The following is an 18242-nucleotide window of genomic DNA, read 5'->3' as shown; positions in this document are numbered from 1 at the left end:
AGTATTATATCTGTCAAGTCATAGAACCGAAAAAAGGTTCCGAACAACCGATGTACATCCGCAGAGACAGAACGTCAGAAGGGGAGGTCTGAGAGCTTCGAAAAGGCACGGAAGATAGACACGGGTTCGAGGTATTGGCATATATATGGCTGTGGCAATGATACTATCTCTATATGAATTCTGGAGCAATTGCTGCGATCGTCGCTAGGAAGGCATCTCCACATCATCTGGCTTAATCGTGGATACCAAGGATGCTCTCCTGTATTGCCATGGAGAGTGTACTATCAGCACGTTCCTGATTTGATGAATCCAGCTCATGTCACACCACTAAGGCCTCGGGTAGTCTATGGCCACTCTAGCCAAGTATCTAGTTGGTACCCTTTGTCTATTATTGTCATGGGCATCTTGTAAGCTGTAACTAAGCTGCAGCATGACGCCGCAGCGAACTTGTAAAATGCGGGGTAAGGTATGGCTTGTAGTTCTGCGATCACACTTATCATCGCATCCTCATCGCGTTCTACAAGATTTTTGATCATAGCTATATCAAACCAAGGAGAGACTGATCTCATTCAAATCAGACATAGAACTTCCCAATCCATCCACGTTGCAGTCTACAGAGTCTACTGAAACTCAGTATGCAGCCGACGCCTACGCTCCACGTCATGGACCCGAGCGGGGCGCCGGTAATTTTACAGTATGACGGTCAGACCAGTGCGACCCACAAACCTGCCTGAGGGATGTACACTATTCCGCTTTTGGTTCCACGAGAACCACCCGGGAACCCGTGTTGTTTCCCGACGCATCCCGATAGCCGGATGCTGAATTGAACTACGGACGATCGAGCTCAGGACAGTCCTCGACAACAGGGGCAGAATAGCTACCACAGTTGCGATAATGGTTGATGGAACGACGACATAAGCGAGTGATCAGAGGGTTTGCGCAATATCGACAGTAAACCCCAGACGGACCAAACGGTATACGTCTCCCTCTGTCCGATATCCCGAGGATAACAGGGTCAACGCTCCGGCTATCTCACTGCAAGGATGAATATTCTTGCCTGGCGCTTAATCTTGTCAGGTCAAGGAGCTTGACGGACGGGTCCGATCCACACGGCCCACGGGGAACTCATACTATGTGTTATCCGTTTCCGATAGCCAGGCTCCGTTGATGCGGTCCAGATCGGCTATTCCGCTGGCTGGCTTCAGCTAAGGAGGATGTGGTCTAGTGGTTTATTTCAGCAGTCCATCTTCAGGAAAAGGACTCAAGTGTACTGCCAGTTGAGGATCTGGAGTATATTTTTCCGTCAGCTCCGGATGAAATTCCGGGACCCAGTTACGGGTTGGGAATTACTACAGTTTGATATCAACAAAGCAACCGAGCAAATCCATACAACACAACTAATCTAGCTATCCAGATGACGCCATTCATCATATCTTCATCTAAAGGCATATTGTTATTCCATCCATACGAAACGTCAGGAGTGCTGTGCTCCGATGATTCCTCCGAATTCCGGCACTTTCAATCTGAGATAGAACCATCTGCGGTTCAGGCACATCGACAGTCAGTTGGCCAAATGAATGCTACGAGATGCAGACACTGAACCTGCTGGTCAAACCATAAGGTAATACGAAACCACTTGATCCGGAGTCAATGTCTTTCTCCGAGTATGTAGTGTCGAGCGCACAGCTCCCTGCCCAATATCTATACGAGTATACGCTCCTATTCGTTGTACAGTGGCCTCGATGGCATCGCATCAACATATCCTGGCCACTAGCATATCACCCAGAATCATCACCTACCAAAAAGCCCCCTTTTTCCCAACGCAGTGAGGCCGTCGTCTATCCCACCCAGTGGAAACACACCCGCCAATTGCCACTGCCTGCCACCAACAGCCAACCGTCAAATTCCACCGTAGAGAGCAACACACCAAGCCCAACTATCTCGTAAGTGCAATTATCAGGGGTTAGCCGGGACGCGAACGACCCGGGAAAGGAACACGGGAAAACAAACGGAACTGAATCCGGTAGCTAACCAACTTACAACTTACTGTCCCGATTGACGGAATAGCAGGCAGCTAGGTAGATATTATCTCCACGACTAGTCTAAGATAGTCCAGACGCAGGGAGACGAATCAACGAATGGCCGATCATTGCTGTAGGAGTTGTCATCTATGCGGATTTATGGTGAGACGCAAGGACTCGCTAACTTGGGTACGTTCTGGGTAGGTAGCATCGTTACGTATAGGTGGCAAGGAGTTGCTCAAAGTCAGGGTAGGCTACGCTCATGGCTGGTCTCTGTGGTTTCTTTGCTTTAGGTAAGGAGGACTGGACAGCCTGTCCCTACGTTCTAGATTGCTAGATACTCCCCCAGTATGCATGGGATGCTCAATTGGTACACCACTCCGTAAGGTAGACTAGACCGTAATATCAGCGGGAAAAATCGCCAATACCCCGAAGCGTCAGTGTTTTGCTGGGAGCCGGACTACAGTGCTCCTGCGCATTATTTATTAGAGAACTTGTCGCTACCTGGACCTCTTTTTCGGCTTCAGCTACGCTGCACCGGTTACAATGTCAACTCGTTGAACTCAACTTTTGCATTCTAGATAGTACGATAAAGGTATAATCTCCCCAAGGAGGAAGCCAATGATAGCAATCAGGGCGAAAAGGAAATAGCAAAAAAGGTTTGAGTACCCGGCTTGCGTCTTGCAAGCACACACATGATCAGAGCCAATCCATGTCCCAGAAAAAAGAAACGCAGCACGCCATGCAATGTATTGACAAAGCAAAACAAAGGAAATGATGTCAAACAATCTACTGGGAGGGAACGGGGCCAGCCGCAATAACCTCCTTGGTGGCTTCATCTGCGTACTTGGAGAAGTTCTCATTGAACAGCTTGGCCAGCTTGTTGACCTCGTCGGTGAAGCTTGTCGAGGCGGTCCAGCTGTTCTTGGGGTTCAGCAGCTCAGAGGGCACACCAGGGCAGGTCTTGGGCACGTGGAGGTTGAACACATCGTAGGTCTCGTACTCCACGTTGGCGAGCTCACCGCTGTGGATGGCGTCCAGGATGGCTCGGGTGTACTTGAGAGGGCAACGCTTTCCACCAGTAGTGGCGCCAGCACCAACCCAACCGGTGTTCAGCAGCCAGGCGTTGGTCTTGTGCTCGGAGATCTTGTCAGCGAGCATGCGGGCGTAGCGCATGGGGTGCAGAGCGAGGAAGGGCTGGGCGAAGCAAGACGAGAAGGTGGCCTGGGGCTCGGTGACACCGTCTTCAGTACCGGCCATCTTGGAGGTGTAACCCGAGATGAAGTGGAACATGGTCTGCTCGGTGGTGAGCTTGGAAATGGGAGGCAGGACACCGCGGGCATCGCAGGTGAGGAGGATGATGTTGGAGGGGTGCTTGTCCGCAATGCAGGGGATCTTGGCGTTCGCGATGTACTCGATGGGGTAGGCGCAGCGGGTGTTCTCAGTGAGGGTGGAATCATCGTAGTTGACAACACGGGTAACAGGGTCAAAGACGACGTTCTCGAGCACGGATCCGAAGCGGATGGCGTTGAAAATATCGGGCTCCTTCTCGGCGGAGAGGCCAATGCACTTGGCGTAGCAACCACCCTCGATGTTGAAGACACCGCGGTCAGTCCAGCAGTGCTCATCATCACCAATCAGTGCACGCTTGGGGTCAGCAGACAGAGTGGTCTTGCCAGTGCCGGACAGACCGAAGAAAACGGTCACATCGCCGTTCTCACCCTCGTTAGCCGAGGAGTGCAGGGTCAGGACATTGTGCTTCACGGGCATTTCGTAAAAGAGAATTGTGAAAACACCCTTCTTCATCTCACCAGCGTACTCGGTACCCAGGATAACCATCTCCTTCTCGGCGAAGTTGATAGCTACCGACGTAGCTGAGGTCATACCCTCTGTGAAACGGTTGGCAGGGAAAGAACCGGCGTTGTAGATAACGTAGTCAGGGTGGAAGTGCTCCAACTCCTCGCGGGAGGGGCGGATCAGCATGTTGCGCATGAAGAGAGCATGGTAGGCGCGTGCGCAGACGACACGGACGCTGATGCGATATCTCTCATCCCAGCCGGCATAACCATCGATAACATAGATGCGGTTACGAGTGTTGAGGTAGTCAACAGCACGTTCACGGTTGATACGCCAGACCTAACAATAGTTGGTTAGTCATCAGCCCTATCGATACGAAATGTGGTGATGTAATGCACGTGATCGAAAGTTGAGCCGAGGGCGGGGGAATGCGGAGAAAGCTGAAGAATTGACCAGGAGCACGGGACCACACAAATTCAGGCAAAGCTGCAGTTTTCTGTTTCACAAATGCATGTGAAATAAATGCCTCATATACATCCTCAAAAGGAATACGAGGCATTTGAGGCATTTCCCAGAAAATGAGCTGATGTCACACCTGTGCTGCCAAAAAAGCTTGACCCCTTTGGTATGCATGTGCAGGGGACCCCGGGAGTGCTGCAAGAGATCCACTGCAAGGGGCCACAACGAGAAGAATGCGCGATATAGTAGACTATGCGCGATTTGAAAAGAAAGATATCACTTACATCAGGTGTCATAGGCTTGTTAACAGGTCCCCACCAAACGTCCTTTTCTGACGACTCCTCCTTGACGATACGCTTATCTGAAGGAGAACGGCCGGTCTTGGCACCAGAGTATGCAGTCAAGGCACCACTCGATGTGATGGCAGTACCTGTTTCGTAGACGAGGGCATCTTCGTAGAGGGCAGCGACGGATGGATTGGCAATCTAGGACGATTAGTACATCGCAAAGTGGGATGCAACTAGGCCTGAGGGGAGTCTTACGATTGCGACACGCTCGTAGTCAATGTGGGCGTGCTCGTGGAGCTCCTCCTCGAGTTCAGTGTGGCTCTTGCCCGGTCTGGTAGAAGTATATGTTAGCGGAAGGGAGGTCACTTTGCTTGTGTTGAAGTGCGGCTCGATGAGGGTAGACAAGAAGAGAACATGAACACTGATGGAGAGTGACAAGGGCACTTGAGGGGATTCACAAGGCAGCAAGGCAGATAAGGGAAGACATACTGAACACCACCGGGGTGCAGAGCAGTGCGATTAACTGATGTGGCAACCATGTTTCTTAGAGAAGTCGAATGATAATTATTATTGCGCTGCTTTGCGACTTGTTGTTCGAAGAAATCAGAGTAGAGAGGACCTGGTTCGGGGCGGGAAGGACGGGGTATATGAATGTTCTCAGCAGGAGCCATGTTCGCGATGATACAGGTCTCAAGGCCAGTTTCAAGGATACTATCCGATATTCTTCTCCACAGTTCCGCGGGTGATGTCGGGGTTGAGGAACGAGTCTGCAGCGATGATGGTTAGCCGTGGAGTGAACAAAAATGCCTCTCATAGACTGCCCGAGTTGACCCGAACCCCAGATGTGGGCACGAAATGGTTACGGAACAACTGGCTGGGACCACCAACCAACAAGAGTAAAAGAAAATCAAAGACGACTTACTTAGCGCTGCAAGGAGGACTGATCGGGAAAGGGATAAATTATTCTCGATGACTCGTGGATAATGGACAAAACGCACGGATAGATGCGTCGGGCTGAGATTCAGCGAGGGGTTGTAAGAAGGGCAAAGAGTGACGAGGCGAGAGTAATGCAGGTACTCCGTAGTAGTCTACCGGTAGTTTAGTCAGTACTGTATTGCGAGTGTTTTCTTGGGCTCCCAATAATGACCGCAGAGTGCAGCTCTTGACTACATTCCAGCAGCCGAACGCAGCAAATTTATTTGGAGTCTGCACATACAGAACCAGTCTTACAGCTATTATGATACCATTCCACCCAGCTTGTTGGCAAAGTATATTCTCTCTGCTATTTTCTGTCTCTACGCAGTACTGAACTTGAGTCCATTGACGGTCAAATGGAGTTATGACGTTTTGGATGATCTCAATAGCGGGACAGCCAGGCCTACTGGGTTCAAGAGGCAAAAGATCAGGAGCTCGTTATGGCCCAGATTGCGGGGAGTGCAGATTTATCGGCTAGTACCGTATCTTGACAAAATACCTCTAGTCTTGGATAGGATAGTTGGGTTGATTGCATTAACATTGATTGTTGTTATAGAAATTTAAGTGGTCCAGAACGACGAAAGCGACAAAGCCATTCCGAAACCAACATAGAAATTTTTCTTGTCCTCGTACTGTCAGACACGACTAATTCTTCTGCCGGTCTTTCATAATAATTTCGTCCAGGAAACCGCAGTAATTGTCTCAGACCAGCCGACCCGACGGCCAGAATGAAAATCATGACGAAATCACCAACTGAGAGTTTGGGGTCACGATGCCAATCCTGGAAGGAGGCGAAACCCTTAGTCATCTCGAGCCGAGGGAAACCGGTTGCAGAGGCCAATCACAAGCTTTGATTTGACATCCCAACGTCATGGGCAGAAGATATTGCCGCTTGCTCATTTTTGATTTTTCGCCTCAAAGGAACTAAATTTCACAAGGGAATCGACTTGATTATCGTTGGTTTCTTGGGCATGCAACTGCAAGTACGGCGTAATTGCATATACAAGGGTTGCCAACAAACATCCTTGTACTGACGTATCCAAAGACTAGCTTTTTACTGACTACTCCGATCATTCTGCTTGCTTCAGTCTCGACCTCTCGATGTTACGGCGAAATACTAGAAACCGAAAGTACAGGAGGGAACATTATTATCATAGAGACAGAATCCAGATGAGTGTGGAGCAGAAAATCCATAGCACCACGTGAGAAACAGATGCTTTCTGCTAGGATCGACCAAGCCTTCCGAAGACCCCATGATGTTTCCTCCCCTTTGGGTTAGATTACGAAGCTGAGAATGACTATGACCTACAACGGCTACAATTCGCTATCAACCCCTAAAGTAAATGCACTTCTAGTTACAGTAGGACTCAGCTCTCACTCAGTGGGTCACAGCCAAGAGCTGCATAGTGAAAACCCACGGAGACCGAGTCATTGATACGAAAGCTAGGTAAGCGCCAATGACAATGCTTGCTGCATTGGTACAGCTGTTCTGGCGCGTGAGCTCGGGAGCCTAAGGCAGGAAATTCTGCTGTACCCCGCATCCGCAGGACGCCTGGGCCACGCGGGCCTTCCCCGGACCTCTTAGACTCTTGGGGCTGTTATCTGGTGATCTACTCGAAAAGGGTAAGATAGCTATTTGCGCCATGACTGAAAGGGATATCTGCCCCTGAATTTGAGGCTGTGCTACGACCATGACAAAATTGCCGACCTCAGATTGTTTAGGAGTAGTTCTGTTTGATTGCGGGAAATTGAGCGCTAGACCGTCGATACAGTGTCTAGATGGATAGGGTCTGTACTCATCGGAGAATATAGGAATACTCGAGATCAAAAGAAGCAAAGCAAGAGTCTAGAAGCGCTCAAAGCCCCTAACTTCAAACAATCGAGGTATCTATCAATTTCGAACAAGCGGGCTGTGCAGTTGGGTAGGCATGCCAAGTGGAGACAGTCTGTTCCCAATGCGGAAGATTTAGGAAGCTATTTGATAACAAGAATCGAATTCTGAATGTTCCCATCGAAAAAATGCCTCATGTCGCACAAAATAGTGCGCAATTGGCTTTTTCTCTGATTTATCGGGGGTTTGGTAACTCGTCAGGAATTTTCACAGGCTTACAATGGAGCTGAGACTTCCAAGCTCCGACGCAATCCGATATTTCGGGATCTAAGAATAGCCTCGACTATCTATCGACTATGAAGACGGAGTATGCTTTTTTCTATCACGGGTTCGAAGGAATAGATTCAACTCGGCCATTCCGAGTATTTGGTGCTCGGATATTCTCTTTCTATCCTCATGGTAGGCTTTTTTGCAGAAGATGGCTTGCGCTCGTGACTGCAGTTCTTGTTCGGAGTCACCAGACCAGTTCTGAACAGCATTATTCAGCTCCCTTGCTCCTAGCTCATCCCCGAACAACTCAACTCCTACAATCGAGTTCTAATGATGTTTTCAACAATGATATTCTTCCTTCAAGGAAACCCAATCTCGTCAAGAGGGTAAACCGCAGCTCTCCAGAACGCCAAGCTCCAGCAACTCTGCAGAGTATAAGAAACCCACCCATATCCCCATAGCATGATCCAATAGTAGCAATGGCATCCTCCCGATCCCGAATTCCAACCGGGTTGAAGTATCCACTGAATGGAGTCTGTTTGACACGTTGGCTTTGCTTCGGGTGACCGAGCTGTTCTTTCTTAGTTCATCGATTAGCACCTGTCTGATCCGAGGGCTGTGACTGCCCGAATATGAGGTCGGGTCGTAGGACGGGATGCATTGTGTTGGTCAATGTCGATGCCGTCTAATATAGTCTTCCCCGGAATTGCCTAACTACATCTAAGCTGTTGGGGATACGACGCACTCCTTCTCGCAAAGTGGTATGCTTTTGCACATGAGGGGAGTGATACCAAACAGATTTCCTAAACAGGCAATTTGCGGAGTTAGCTGGAGATTGACTTGCATTGGCATAGCAGTGATTCATCGTTGCATGTCAAAAAGACGCTGACTCGATCAAGGTATATCAAGTTCCTACAGTGTGTCTGTTCACATACCACTTGCTATCTATACAACTCCTCACTGCCTTATGGATATATATTTAGAGGATTCAACCCATCCTAACCATACACAACTACAGTGTAAATCACCGAAGCTCACTATCTGCACATAAGACCACCCTCATCTACTCCTAATCACCATAGTCACATGCATTCCTCCCTTACATCTTCTCTACACCTGTGAGATAGTCAGAAACAATCAGCTGCCCACTGGACGACTCCTACAGACCAATCACCACAAGCACCCAAGGCGGGGCACTCACTCACAGCCGGCGGGGTACAAGCAAAACAAACGCATCTTACCTTACCTTCTCTGATTCTTCACTACTTACCTTTCCAGACTCATCTTCACCCACAAAGGTACTCAAATTATTCAAGCATTCATCAACAAGGTATGTCTGCATTGCTGTATTGAGAGTCCGAACAAGCTAACCTCACCCGTGCTTTTGATCTTCAGATCTAGATCCCCGCAACTCAAAATGGCCGGTCACAACGCTTGTCCCTCCTGCGGTGCTTCCATCTCGGGTGAGAATAAGACTTGCTCTTCTTGTGGAAAGGTATATCCTGCAACCTGCATGGCCAGATGTATGGTGTATGGCTGACGGCGATAGACTTGCCCTGTTTGAATTCCGGAGCGAACTCGCTAGGGTGGTGGACTGTGGAGTTTGTTTTCAGATGGGATAGGCGGCACCGTGCATGATGTTATGATGAATGATAGGAATGAAGTTTTCTGTTTCTCATTATGAGTAGCGACTCTAAATAAACCGTCTATCGTAAGAACAACGTGATAATCAAACCATATCCCTCGTATCAACTGCTCGGTCGACTTTTTGCATCGACTCTTGCGTGCAGGGTCGATCCGCACTTTCTTCACTCTGTCTCAGTATTGCCTCTGTATCATCGCGGGAGAATCGTCGCGTTTGCGCTTCCTCGTCTGGTGCGCGGGAAAAGCGGTTTTTCAGGATTATAGAGTGGCGCCCTGGTTCGACTGTACTGTTGTTCGGGAGGGGCTCGTTCTCCGAGAGAAGGACGACTTCCACCGGGTGATCGCAGATACAGGGGACCTTGAATATCTTGTATAGAGCGTTGAGCGCGGGGACGGACAGGCCATGGACGATGATAGAAAACAGAACCAGCCAGTACACAACTAAGGGAACGTCAGAACATCCACTTTCTCTCGGTGGAAGACGGACACCATACCTGGAGAGATGGCAGCAGTCAAATCGTTGATTTCTCGATCACTCCTCCCCGGGGCTGGGAATAATCGACGAGTGTATTCTGCATATGCAATCGCCCCTACACCTGCTCACGTCCGTTAGTTCAGGCCTTATGCTCCGGCGTCAAGACTCACCAATCGGCCCGAAGTATCCCATGAACAAGGCTTCCTTCCAGTTACTGCACACCTCCGGCATAAACCGGTACCCGAGTAGGATGGCCGGCATACGACGAAAAAGCAAGATCAAAAATCCCAATACGATCAGCCGCCATACGGTGATGCCCGTCGTGTCCGGCATATGAAATTGATCCCATGGCATCACCGCGCCGAGGTACATGAAGATCCCGAAATTCAGCAACGTCTCCAGCGTCGAGTTGAAGGCGTCATGCCGCGCCTGCGACTCGGTGTGGTACAGACCGTCCCAGTTCAGTGCGTTCCCGGCCACGAAACAAGCCAACGTCTCATCGGAGCCGAAGCAGCCGCACGTGCTGACAATGAATAACTAAATGAGATTGTCAGTAGGTTCTATTACCAACTAGAATAACCTTACCCCGATAGCCACAGGCATGAGGGCGAAACATTCGTTATCGATCCATCTCCTGTTCAGAGATAAGCGGAGGTCTCGAAAGCACGTCATCCGTCTCGTACCTCTTAGAAGCGATGTTGAGAAGCTTGCGGCTTATGAAGCCTATGAGCGCACCATATCCTGAGCCCAATACCATCATATAGAGCACGCCTTCGATAGCCCAGTGCCTTAAAGCGCGGGTAACTCCACCGCCGAAACGTCCGATATCAGCCGTGCCCAGCGAATCCGGGATCCCCCTTGCCAAATCAAACTCTCCCAGACTGGCTGTGTTGTCAGGTGCCTCGGCGTATCGCAAAAGGGCCACAGCCAGTAGTAGGAAGGGGAAGCCAAAGCCGTCGTTACCGCCAGCCTCGGACGAGATGAATTCACGGAGAGGGCGACGAACATAGTTGTCAGCAAAAGGGCCCTTGGCAATGGCTTGAGATAGGATCGGGTCTGTGCATGCTACACAGGAGCCGATTATAAGAGCAGATAGCTGTTCGCGAACATCAGTGATAGATTGCAACGACGGATGACAGAGGCCGACGCACAAAGGAAATACGTGGAATCATGAGCATGATGCATCCAGACGTCGCAAGCCAACCGATGGCAGTGAGTGGAAGCAAGCAGATGGTCATCTCCTTGAACCGTTCCTTCAGATATTTCCTCGGCAATTGATATCCAACTTTGACTAATTGGATGCCGATGACCAGGCGAGCCAAATCCTAGGCAAGTCAGCATACAGTCACCCAGATAGAACCACCGAATCAGGTAGAGCGTACGTAAGTGATATCGTGGTCTCCATCGCCATCGTCACCGGCCCATTGAGAAACTTTGAGAAACCTCGCCGCAGCCGGTCCAAAAGCGATGCCAGTTAGGAAAGCAGGCACTAATCATAATCAGCAATAATAGAACCCACGGGAAAAGCAAACATACAAGCTTCACCCAGGTACCATCTTTGTTTGATTTTCAGCGATATGAATCCGAACAGGAGGATGTATGTGCCTTTGATTGATAGTGAGTCAGCGACAATCGTCCATCAATTGCCTTGAAAAGTCCATACTTATTACCGCCAATACAACGTTGAAGTTATCAATATCGAGAATAGGGTGTAACATCCTTCCTCGAGATTGACCGCACAACGACAGATCGGGTGGGTTGACCGTAGAGAGACAGAATGCCCTCAACTCTCTAGACAAGTCTCGCAAGGCTTGCGCAGAGAAGCCCAGTCTGCTGATAGCTTCATTGACCTAGTAAGTCCTCAAAACTGTCAAGACTCGCTAGAATGGCTTTCAGGACAGATGTAGAAGTTTTGGCAGGATGGAAGCCTCCGGAACAGGTGGCAAGGGATAGGCATCGATAAGGATTCCAGATTGAGCCCGTCATTGTTATGCATCCCTTTGTATTGTTGCCTGCCTTCAAACAAGGCCCGCTGGGTAATTGCATGCTTGAGTGGGTCATATATTGGCCCTTGCAGGACGAACTATTTGGCCACATAAAGCTTGGCTGCACCAAATGAGACTGATCGACGGGCTACGGGGGTCGATGACGGATCCTGCAGGATCGGTCCTCATTATTCCAGTAAGGACGAAGGCGAGATGTCGCGGAGAATGGCCGATAAATCCCCAGAGGTCGAGAAGCTCTTGAGCTGGTATGCTTCATCGTCGTCTATGGCCCGTCCTGTGGTAATCCGACATACTCGACATACTAGTTGCGGCATGCCGAGAGTGAAACACGAGCTTGAGTCTATCAGCGTCGCTCTAACCATTATCAGCAAAGACATGACGCCTCACCTTCAATTGGCTAGTCACTAGTCACCGAAAAATGAAACTATATGATGGAGCTGCTGGATTATCGATAGCCTGCAATAGCAATCAGCCAATGTGACCTGTCTGTCCCTGAGTGATCCTTTTCGCGTCCCACTCTTAGAACCCCGATGAGGAAAAAGAACCTAGAATCACATGTGGTATTACAACTTCAAATAATTATTGTGTCAGTGCTCAAATCAATATGATCGCATCCAATTGACAGTGACACAGGTGAGAATAAAGTAGTGACAAAAGAGTAACTCCAATACACACAAACAATGTTGGCATCCGCCGCCAGTACCCGTCGACACCTCAGGCCTTAACGCAAGTATCCGCATGTGAAAATCCCGGTTCAGATGATGCGGGCAAAACATAAGAAAAGCTGCATCTGTCTATGGAGTAGACCTGATAGATCCCTGCAACAGCGAAATATATCATTCAAGGCTGAGGCAACGATCACCAGGAGACAAGGTATCAGACTTAAGGCATATCATTGATAACTATGTAGCACGAAAGAAAAAGGTGTATTCGATAAAAAGTTACATACGTTCGTGAAAGACAGAGAGTCGCGGGACGTGGCTTCAAGCGTCAAACTGAGCTCAAGAAGCCCAAAATTGTGAATAAAAAATAGTCTCAGGTGAGGAATTTCCTCGCCCTCAAACACTCATCACACTGCTCGGACACGATGGACTTAAATCCATACGTGTATGACTCGCGCAATCTTGGCTGAACAAGTCAAGACTACTCCGTACCTCACTCAGGAGATGACTTCATCCGCTCAATGGGAACGGCAATCGATCGCATTCATCTATGCGGTCTTACGCCACTGCGCCCACACTCCGATCAAACTGCTGATAGTACCGGCAATACCCACAATACCGTCATCGAGGGAGGCGAGGCCGAGCGCAGAGATGGGGACGGTCAAGTCGCACAGGTCGGAGATCAGCTGGATACGGGCGGCGGCACGTTCCCTGATAGCCGTCAGTACACCATGAGTATTAAACAATATTGAGGTCAGATCACATACTTTTCGAGCTTCTTGGCTTCTACGACACCCTCTCCCTCCTTACGGTCGAGTGTCTTCTCCTTCTCTTGCAGCCTCCACAAAGTGTAAATTCCAGCGACGGCGCTGCAGGCCAATCCCGCCATCCAGGAGCGGTAGGCAGACTCTTGCAACCGCTTGGCCGCAGCAAGCTTCTTAACACCGATCACGTCGACAACAGTGATGGTATCGAGAGTCAGGTAACCGGCATAACCGAGCTGGCGGCCGATGGCGAGATACCGAAGCACAGGATCGATGGGACTCTTGTTGTCAGCGGCAAGCGCGGCAGCCTTGAGGTGCTCCACGAATTTTCCAATTCTGAGGATCTTTCGTGTTGTGCCGAACTGCTTCTTGATGGCGTTGTAGGGATCGATGGCGGACTGGGGGCGATTAGTGCGGTAAAGGTACCAGGCGTAGAAGCGGGAGAAGTATTGCAGAGTACGCAGGATCTTGTCCCGACCGACTGTAGATCATTAGTGACCGTCTCTTCCTTGAGGGTGTTCAAACATGGTCGCTAGAGGAGACAACGGCATGTCGACTATTGTTCCGCGTTTACGCCCGCTGCCCTCTCCTGATCAGGGTGCAGGATAATGACTTACCAGTTGTCGCGACAAAGCGCAAGTAGTGCGCCAAAGCAGGATGATAAACCAGAGCGTCTGCAACCATTTTGGAAATATGAAGACTTGAGCGTTCTCGACGTTCTACTCCAGGGCGAATACTCCGACTATCGGTCTCTGGGAGAGTAAGGTGCCACTAAGAAGATGACAGGCCAGCTGGTAGGATCAAAAGCGAGATTGATGAAGAGAAATAGCAAAGACGAAGACGAAAACCCCACAAACAAAGGAAGAATAAAGGAAGACGGGGAGAAATTAGTAGGAAGGATACGGAATGGCGTCTGGGGGAGGATGGATCACGGTCGGCAAATGAACCCCCGGGGATGCACCCGCCGTCTGTCACCATCAACCTCGGTTCATCCAAAGCACCTGGTCTTGTGGAGAAACGGAGTATGGAAACCACACTCCGAGCTGTGAACCGAAGCTATCAAACAATTAATCTATGTTTCACGATACTCGCTTTCGTCAAACAGTGTACAACACGCGTAATCATATCTGAGTCATAGACAAAAAGAATTCAGAAAGATGCTAGGTATTATGCCAGCAGGCGTCGGCATGTAGTTCTACTTCGGCTCACTCATGCTGTCCATCTCTGGATGTGACATGTTTGTTATCAGCATTGACTGATTCAGGTCAGCGCATGCAAGTGATGTTAGCTGACAGAACCCAAACCAACGGCATACGGACTACTTCAAAGTGGTGACATTAATTGAGTCCATATTTTTCTGGAACCAATGCTTTGAGGTATAGTACATCGGGCAAGGGACAATCGCAAGTCTCTGGCTACGCAGCCGAGTCAACCCATGGATATGTCAGCAAGGGACAGCGTTTTCTACCGACAGACTTTCTTTTGGGTATTGGGCTATTACGCTGCTCAGGGCTCGAAGTAACTGGCTGGCAGGTCGCTTGGGGGAGACGGTGGTCTTTCCAATCTTAACGAACTCGTGGCTAAGCCCCATTTCTTGAGTGTTGCGGGCGAATTATTCAGATATTGGCTGCGGTAGAGGGCTGGAAAAGGGAAATGGGCCTCAGCCAATGGGCAGATTGATGGGCGATGACGGTATGCCGACGGTACGATGCTGAACGGTAAGTAAAGCAAACAGAAGATGGATCAATGTTGTGGACGGTCGTTTCCCAGAGTTGAGGTATCATAACCTTGAGCTTCGAGGTAAGCACGGAAATTGGCGTCCTCTTCTGTAATTGTATCCTAAGAAGCGGTATCAGTGACTTGTCCTGGAATGACAGCGGCGAAGGCCATGGTCGAGTCAAGAACATACCTGTCCAATATGTGGCAGCATGAAGTAGGCCAGGAATGCGCTGAAGATGCATAACGAGCTGCTGACAAAGTAAGGATCTTGTCCTTGGCGCACGGCATTGGGAGCGTTATTTTGGATTATCGGAAACACATAAGTGCCAACAAAAGCGCCTATCTTGCCAAATGCGGCTGCGATCGCGTAGTATTGGCCACGGATGGAAGTTGCACTGGTCTTTGCAGCACATAAACCGATGTTGTCCCCAGGTCCGAATTCACCGAGGGATGAGAAGATGCCATAGACAACGACAAATGCAGCAACATTTTTTGCCTCCCGAAGATATACGTAGCAGCCCGCCATGATAAAGCCGACGATACCCTGCAGGGCAACTCCGAGAGCCAGCGTGTTGCGCGGACCGATCCAGTCGCTCGTCAGTGCACCCAAAAAAGCACCTGGGATGTAGAAAAGATTGGTGACTGTGCTCCACCCAAAAGTCTTCCAGAGAGGAGCGCTGTCGCCCAGGATGATTGAAAGCCATTCGGACGAATAGATGCCGAACGAATAGGACGAAAAATCATAGATGAACCAAATCAGAGAGACCACAAGCTGCTATAGTTAGCTAAAAGGACATGCGAAGGGCAGGAGAAGGGGGCCGAACCAGGCGCTTCCAGTAGTACCTGCGTAGAGACACGGTCAGCGACTGTGAATAAAAGGACGGGAAGAGATGTCAGCGGCCTTACTTTATAATTAACCAAATAGGGAACTTGTGCATGCGTTGCCTGTTGAATTCCTCCGGCTCGTCCAACTTCAGTCGCAAGTAGAACAGACTCAGAGGCGGAATGACGCCTAGTCCTAGAGCCACACGCCAAGCAGCACGCATGTGGTTCTCGGTAAATATCAACATCAAGATCATGGCAACCAGAGAAGAGACGACGAATCCAAAGTCAATCTGGAAGTTCGTGAACATGATGAACCAGCGATTGCGATGGCCGCTCTTCAGCTCGCCCGTGCTTTCCGCTGCTGCTACACTGCCTGCAGGATACTCCCCACCTATTCCGATTCCTAGGAAGAACCGATACGCTGTCAGAGCGGCGAACAAACCAGCTTGGCTACCATGAGCTCCGTAGGAGCCGGCAGAGAGCGCGCTGAAAATGATCAAGATCACCGTGGAGACCATCAAAGCCCACTTCCTCGACCAATGATCACTGACATAACCGAAAATAAGTTGACCAAGCACGGTTCCTGCAAAGACGATGGAAGAGACATTCCTGCTGGCGGGGGAGTTTTTGTACGTGTCAGGGTAAATCTTGCTTAGCATGGTATTGACCGGCCCAATGACCTAAGTGACTAAGTCAGTAAGCACTCTCTTTGGTGGCCAATTGAATATGATATTGAGGACTGAGCGTATTACATACTCCATTGAGATAGCCATCAGAAAAGAGACCGGCGCCGCAAGCAATGGTTGGCCAACTGCGCTCCCAGCGGCTTTTCTGCGTATTCTCCAGCGGTATCTCTTCAATGGGTATTGGATCAAGAGACTTCGAGACCTTTTCAGGAGTCATCGCAGGAGAAGGCTGAGCGTCTCCCTTGGAAGCCATCATCTCTCAGCGCGAGGTGTAGCAATCTGGCCTTGGACGGGTTTACAACAGCGCAAGAATGGTTGTTTAGAAGTGGGGGCCAGAAGGGACCGAGGTGATAGATATATTTCCTTGTTGACACGAGGATTGCGCCAACAAATCTCAGTCACTTTCCCAAACCTCTACCTCAGAAGAAAAGAAAAGGATTGAAATGGAAGACCGAAGAGAAGTTCATAGAAGGAAAAAGTGAGGGAAAGAAGAAAGTACAGGACTGGAAAGAGGAAGCAGAATCGCCCTAAAGGGGCACATGGTGAAAAGGCATCTCGAAAGACCGATTCTAGCCACTAAATATGCGCCATTCTGGATCCATTACCCGTTTCCCAGCCTTGTGCATCTTAGTTGGAAGCATTGGCTTTCATCGTCCAACGGCAGTTAATCTTGTGAGATACCGTAGTATCGAGGTGGATATAGTGGGGCCACTTTCTTAGGGGACGGGCTAAGCTTTGCCTTTAGGTGAGTCGGTTCATCCCTCAATTTGTATTGTTATTGGACGCCCACCAAATCAATCTAAGGTCGGTAGAATCCGGTCGAACAAGAAACTGGGCATGTGGCCATGTGCCGCGCTTTCACGCGATGCCGTAGAGCTATATGCGTTATCTACTTGGAGTATCGGCAACGCAGGTGCTACCTACAGATGAGTACAGACCACAGATGCATTGGATATTGTCGTACTGATCTACTAGTCTGACCGTAAGCGCATGCTTCTTGGAACAACTGCGTACTCTCGCGGTGACCATTGACATAATAGATTATCTCCAAGTCCCCATCCTCAGAGAACTTCAAGTCGGACAGCGGGAGTAAGTTGTTGTATCAACTTGGGAAAAGATGAGACCGGAGGCAGACAGTCCACACAGTACTTTAGTTGTTTAATCCCTGTCTAATCCAACAGTACCTTGCTTCTGCCCAAGGTTCATAGAAATATCCTTGTGAGTTATGCATAGGATTGGTTTTGACGCTCAACATATCGACAACAGATAACACTTGTATCATGTGTCGGTCTTGGAACATCCCATCAGGACATTCACGATGTCTACGATGCCCACTTGTATCATAAGGGTCGGGCCTGTGAAGCCGAAGCCTGTAGCCTCAGCACTTGCAACTCGTGGCAGCGCGGAAAATTCACACTATAGGGATCAGTAAGAGATCAGGAGCTTATAATGAGCAAATTGACGAGCTCCATATGCAGCTCTCAGGATAATTGAGTAGTTATCATCAAAGACTGTGATGGTTTTGCAGTTTGACATATATTGTGGAGGGAACAGGAGAGAAATACCGGCCTCCAAACTTGAAGTCGGGGTTACGTTTTCAAACACACAAGAGAGACGCGTCAGGCTATCATTTGGAAGCAGATCCCTTCGTATTTTCAATTTCTGTTCTTCAACAATACAACTAATTTGTCAAATATTCGGTATACATTTCGATTGAACAGCGATGGAGGACAACAGTTGCCTCGGAGCGGAACTTCTTTGATCCAGCTGAGCTCAGCTACGTTACGTGATGTATCTGCTGCAACCAGATTCCCGTCAACA

At 49.4% G+C, this 18242-nt stretch overlaps 4 protein-coding genes across 4 annotated transcripts; all 4 read right to left on the bottom strand.

Moving 5' to 3' along the window:
• Positions 1-2810: 2810 nt before the first annotated feature.
• On the bottom strand, positions 2811-5235 carry acuF (phosphoenolpyruvate carboxykinase PCK1; the record flags this gene model as incomplete). The annotated part of the gene is made up of 4 exons (XM_089599020.1): positions 2811-4157; positions 4562-4762; positions 4820-4985; positions 5054-5235. 4 exons carry the CDS (start codon positions 5233-5235, stop codon positions 2811-2813), a joined length of 1896 nt encoding a protein of 631 aa, XP_089456684.1.
• A 4134-nt stretch (positions 5236-9369) lies between these two features.
• On the bottom strand, positions 9370-11477 carry ALT_0689 (putative plasma membrane antiporter; the record flags this gene model as incomplete). Its single annotated transcript, XM_033556151.2, has 9 exons — positions 9370-9725; positions 9779-9880; positions 9930-10296; positions 10345-10393; positions 10443-10855; positions 10911-11084; positions 11142-11248; positions 11296-11364; positions 11423-11477. The coding sequence occupies 9 exons, from the start codon at positions 11475-11477 to the stop codon at positions 9370-9372; spliced, it is 1692 nt and encodes a 563-aa protein (XP_033412042.2).
• Positions 11478-12975: 1498 nt separating this feature from the next.
• Positions 12976-13875, bottom strand: ALT_0688 (PEX11 family protein; the record flags this gene model as incomplete). Its single annotated transcript, XM_033556150.1, has 3 exons — positions 12976-13138; positions 13195-13672; positions 13809-13875. The coding sequence occupies 3 exons, from the start codon at positions 13873-13875 to the stop codon at positions 12976-12978; spliced, it is 708 nt and encodes a 235-aa protein (XP_033412041.1).
• A 1059-nt stretch (positions 13876-14934) lies between these two features.
• Positions 14935-16677, bottom strand: ALT_0687 (putative MFS phospholipid transporter (Git1); the record flags this gene model as incomplete). Its single annotated transcript, XM_033556149.1, has 5 exons — positions 14935-15030; positions 15101-15682; positions 15735-15753; positions 15817-16415; positions 16492-16677. 5 exons carry the CDS (start codon positions 16675-16677, stop codon positions 14935-14937), a joined length of 1482 nt encoding a protein of 493 aa, XP_033412040.1.
• Positions 16678-18242: the final 1565 nt, after the last annotated feature.

The sequence above is a fragment of the Aspergillus lentulus genome (genome assembly GCF_001445615.1).
Source record: "Aspergillus lentulus DNA, contig: Alt01, strain: IFM 54703, whole genome shotgun sequence".
In the NCBI taxonomy this organism is placed as follows: Eukaryota; Fungi; Ascomycota; class Eurotiomycetes; order Eurotiales; family Aspergillaceae; genus Aspergillus; species Aspergillus lentulus.
The sequence above is the reverse complement of the archived record's forward strand: the minus strand, read 5'-3'. Positions and strand labels throughout refer to the sequence as shown.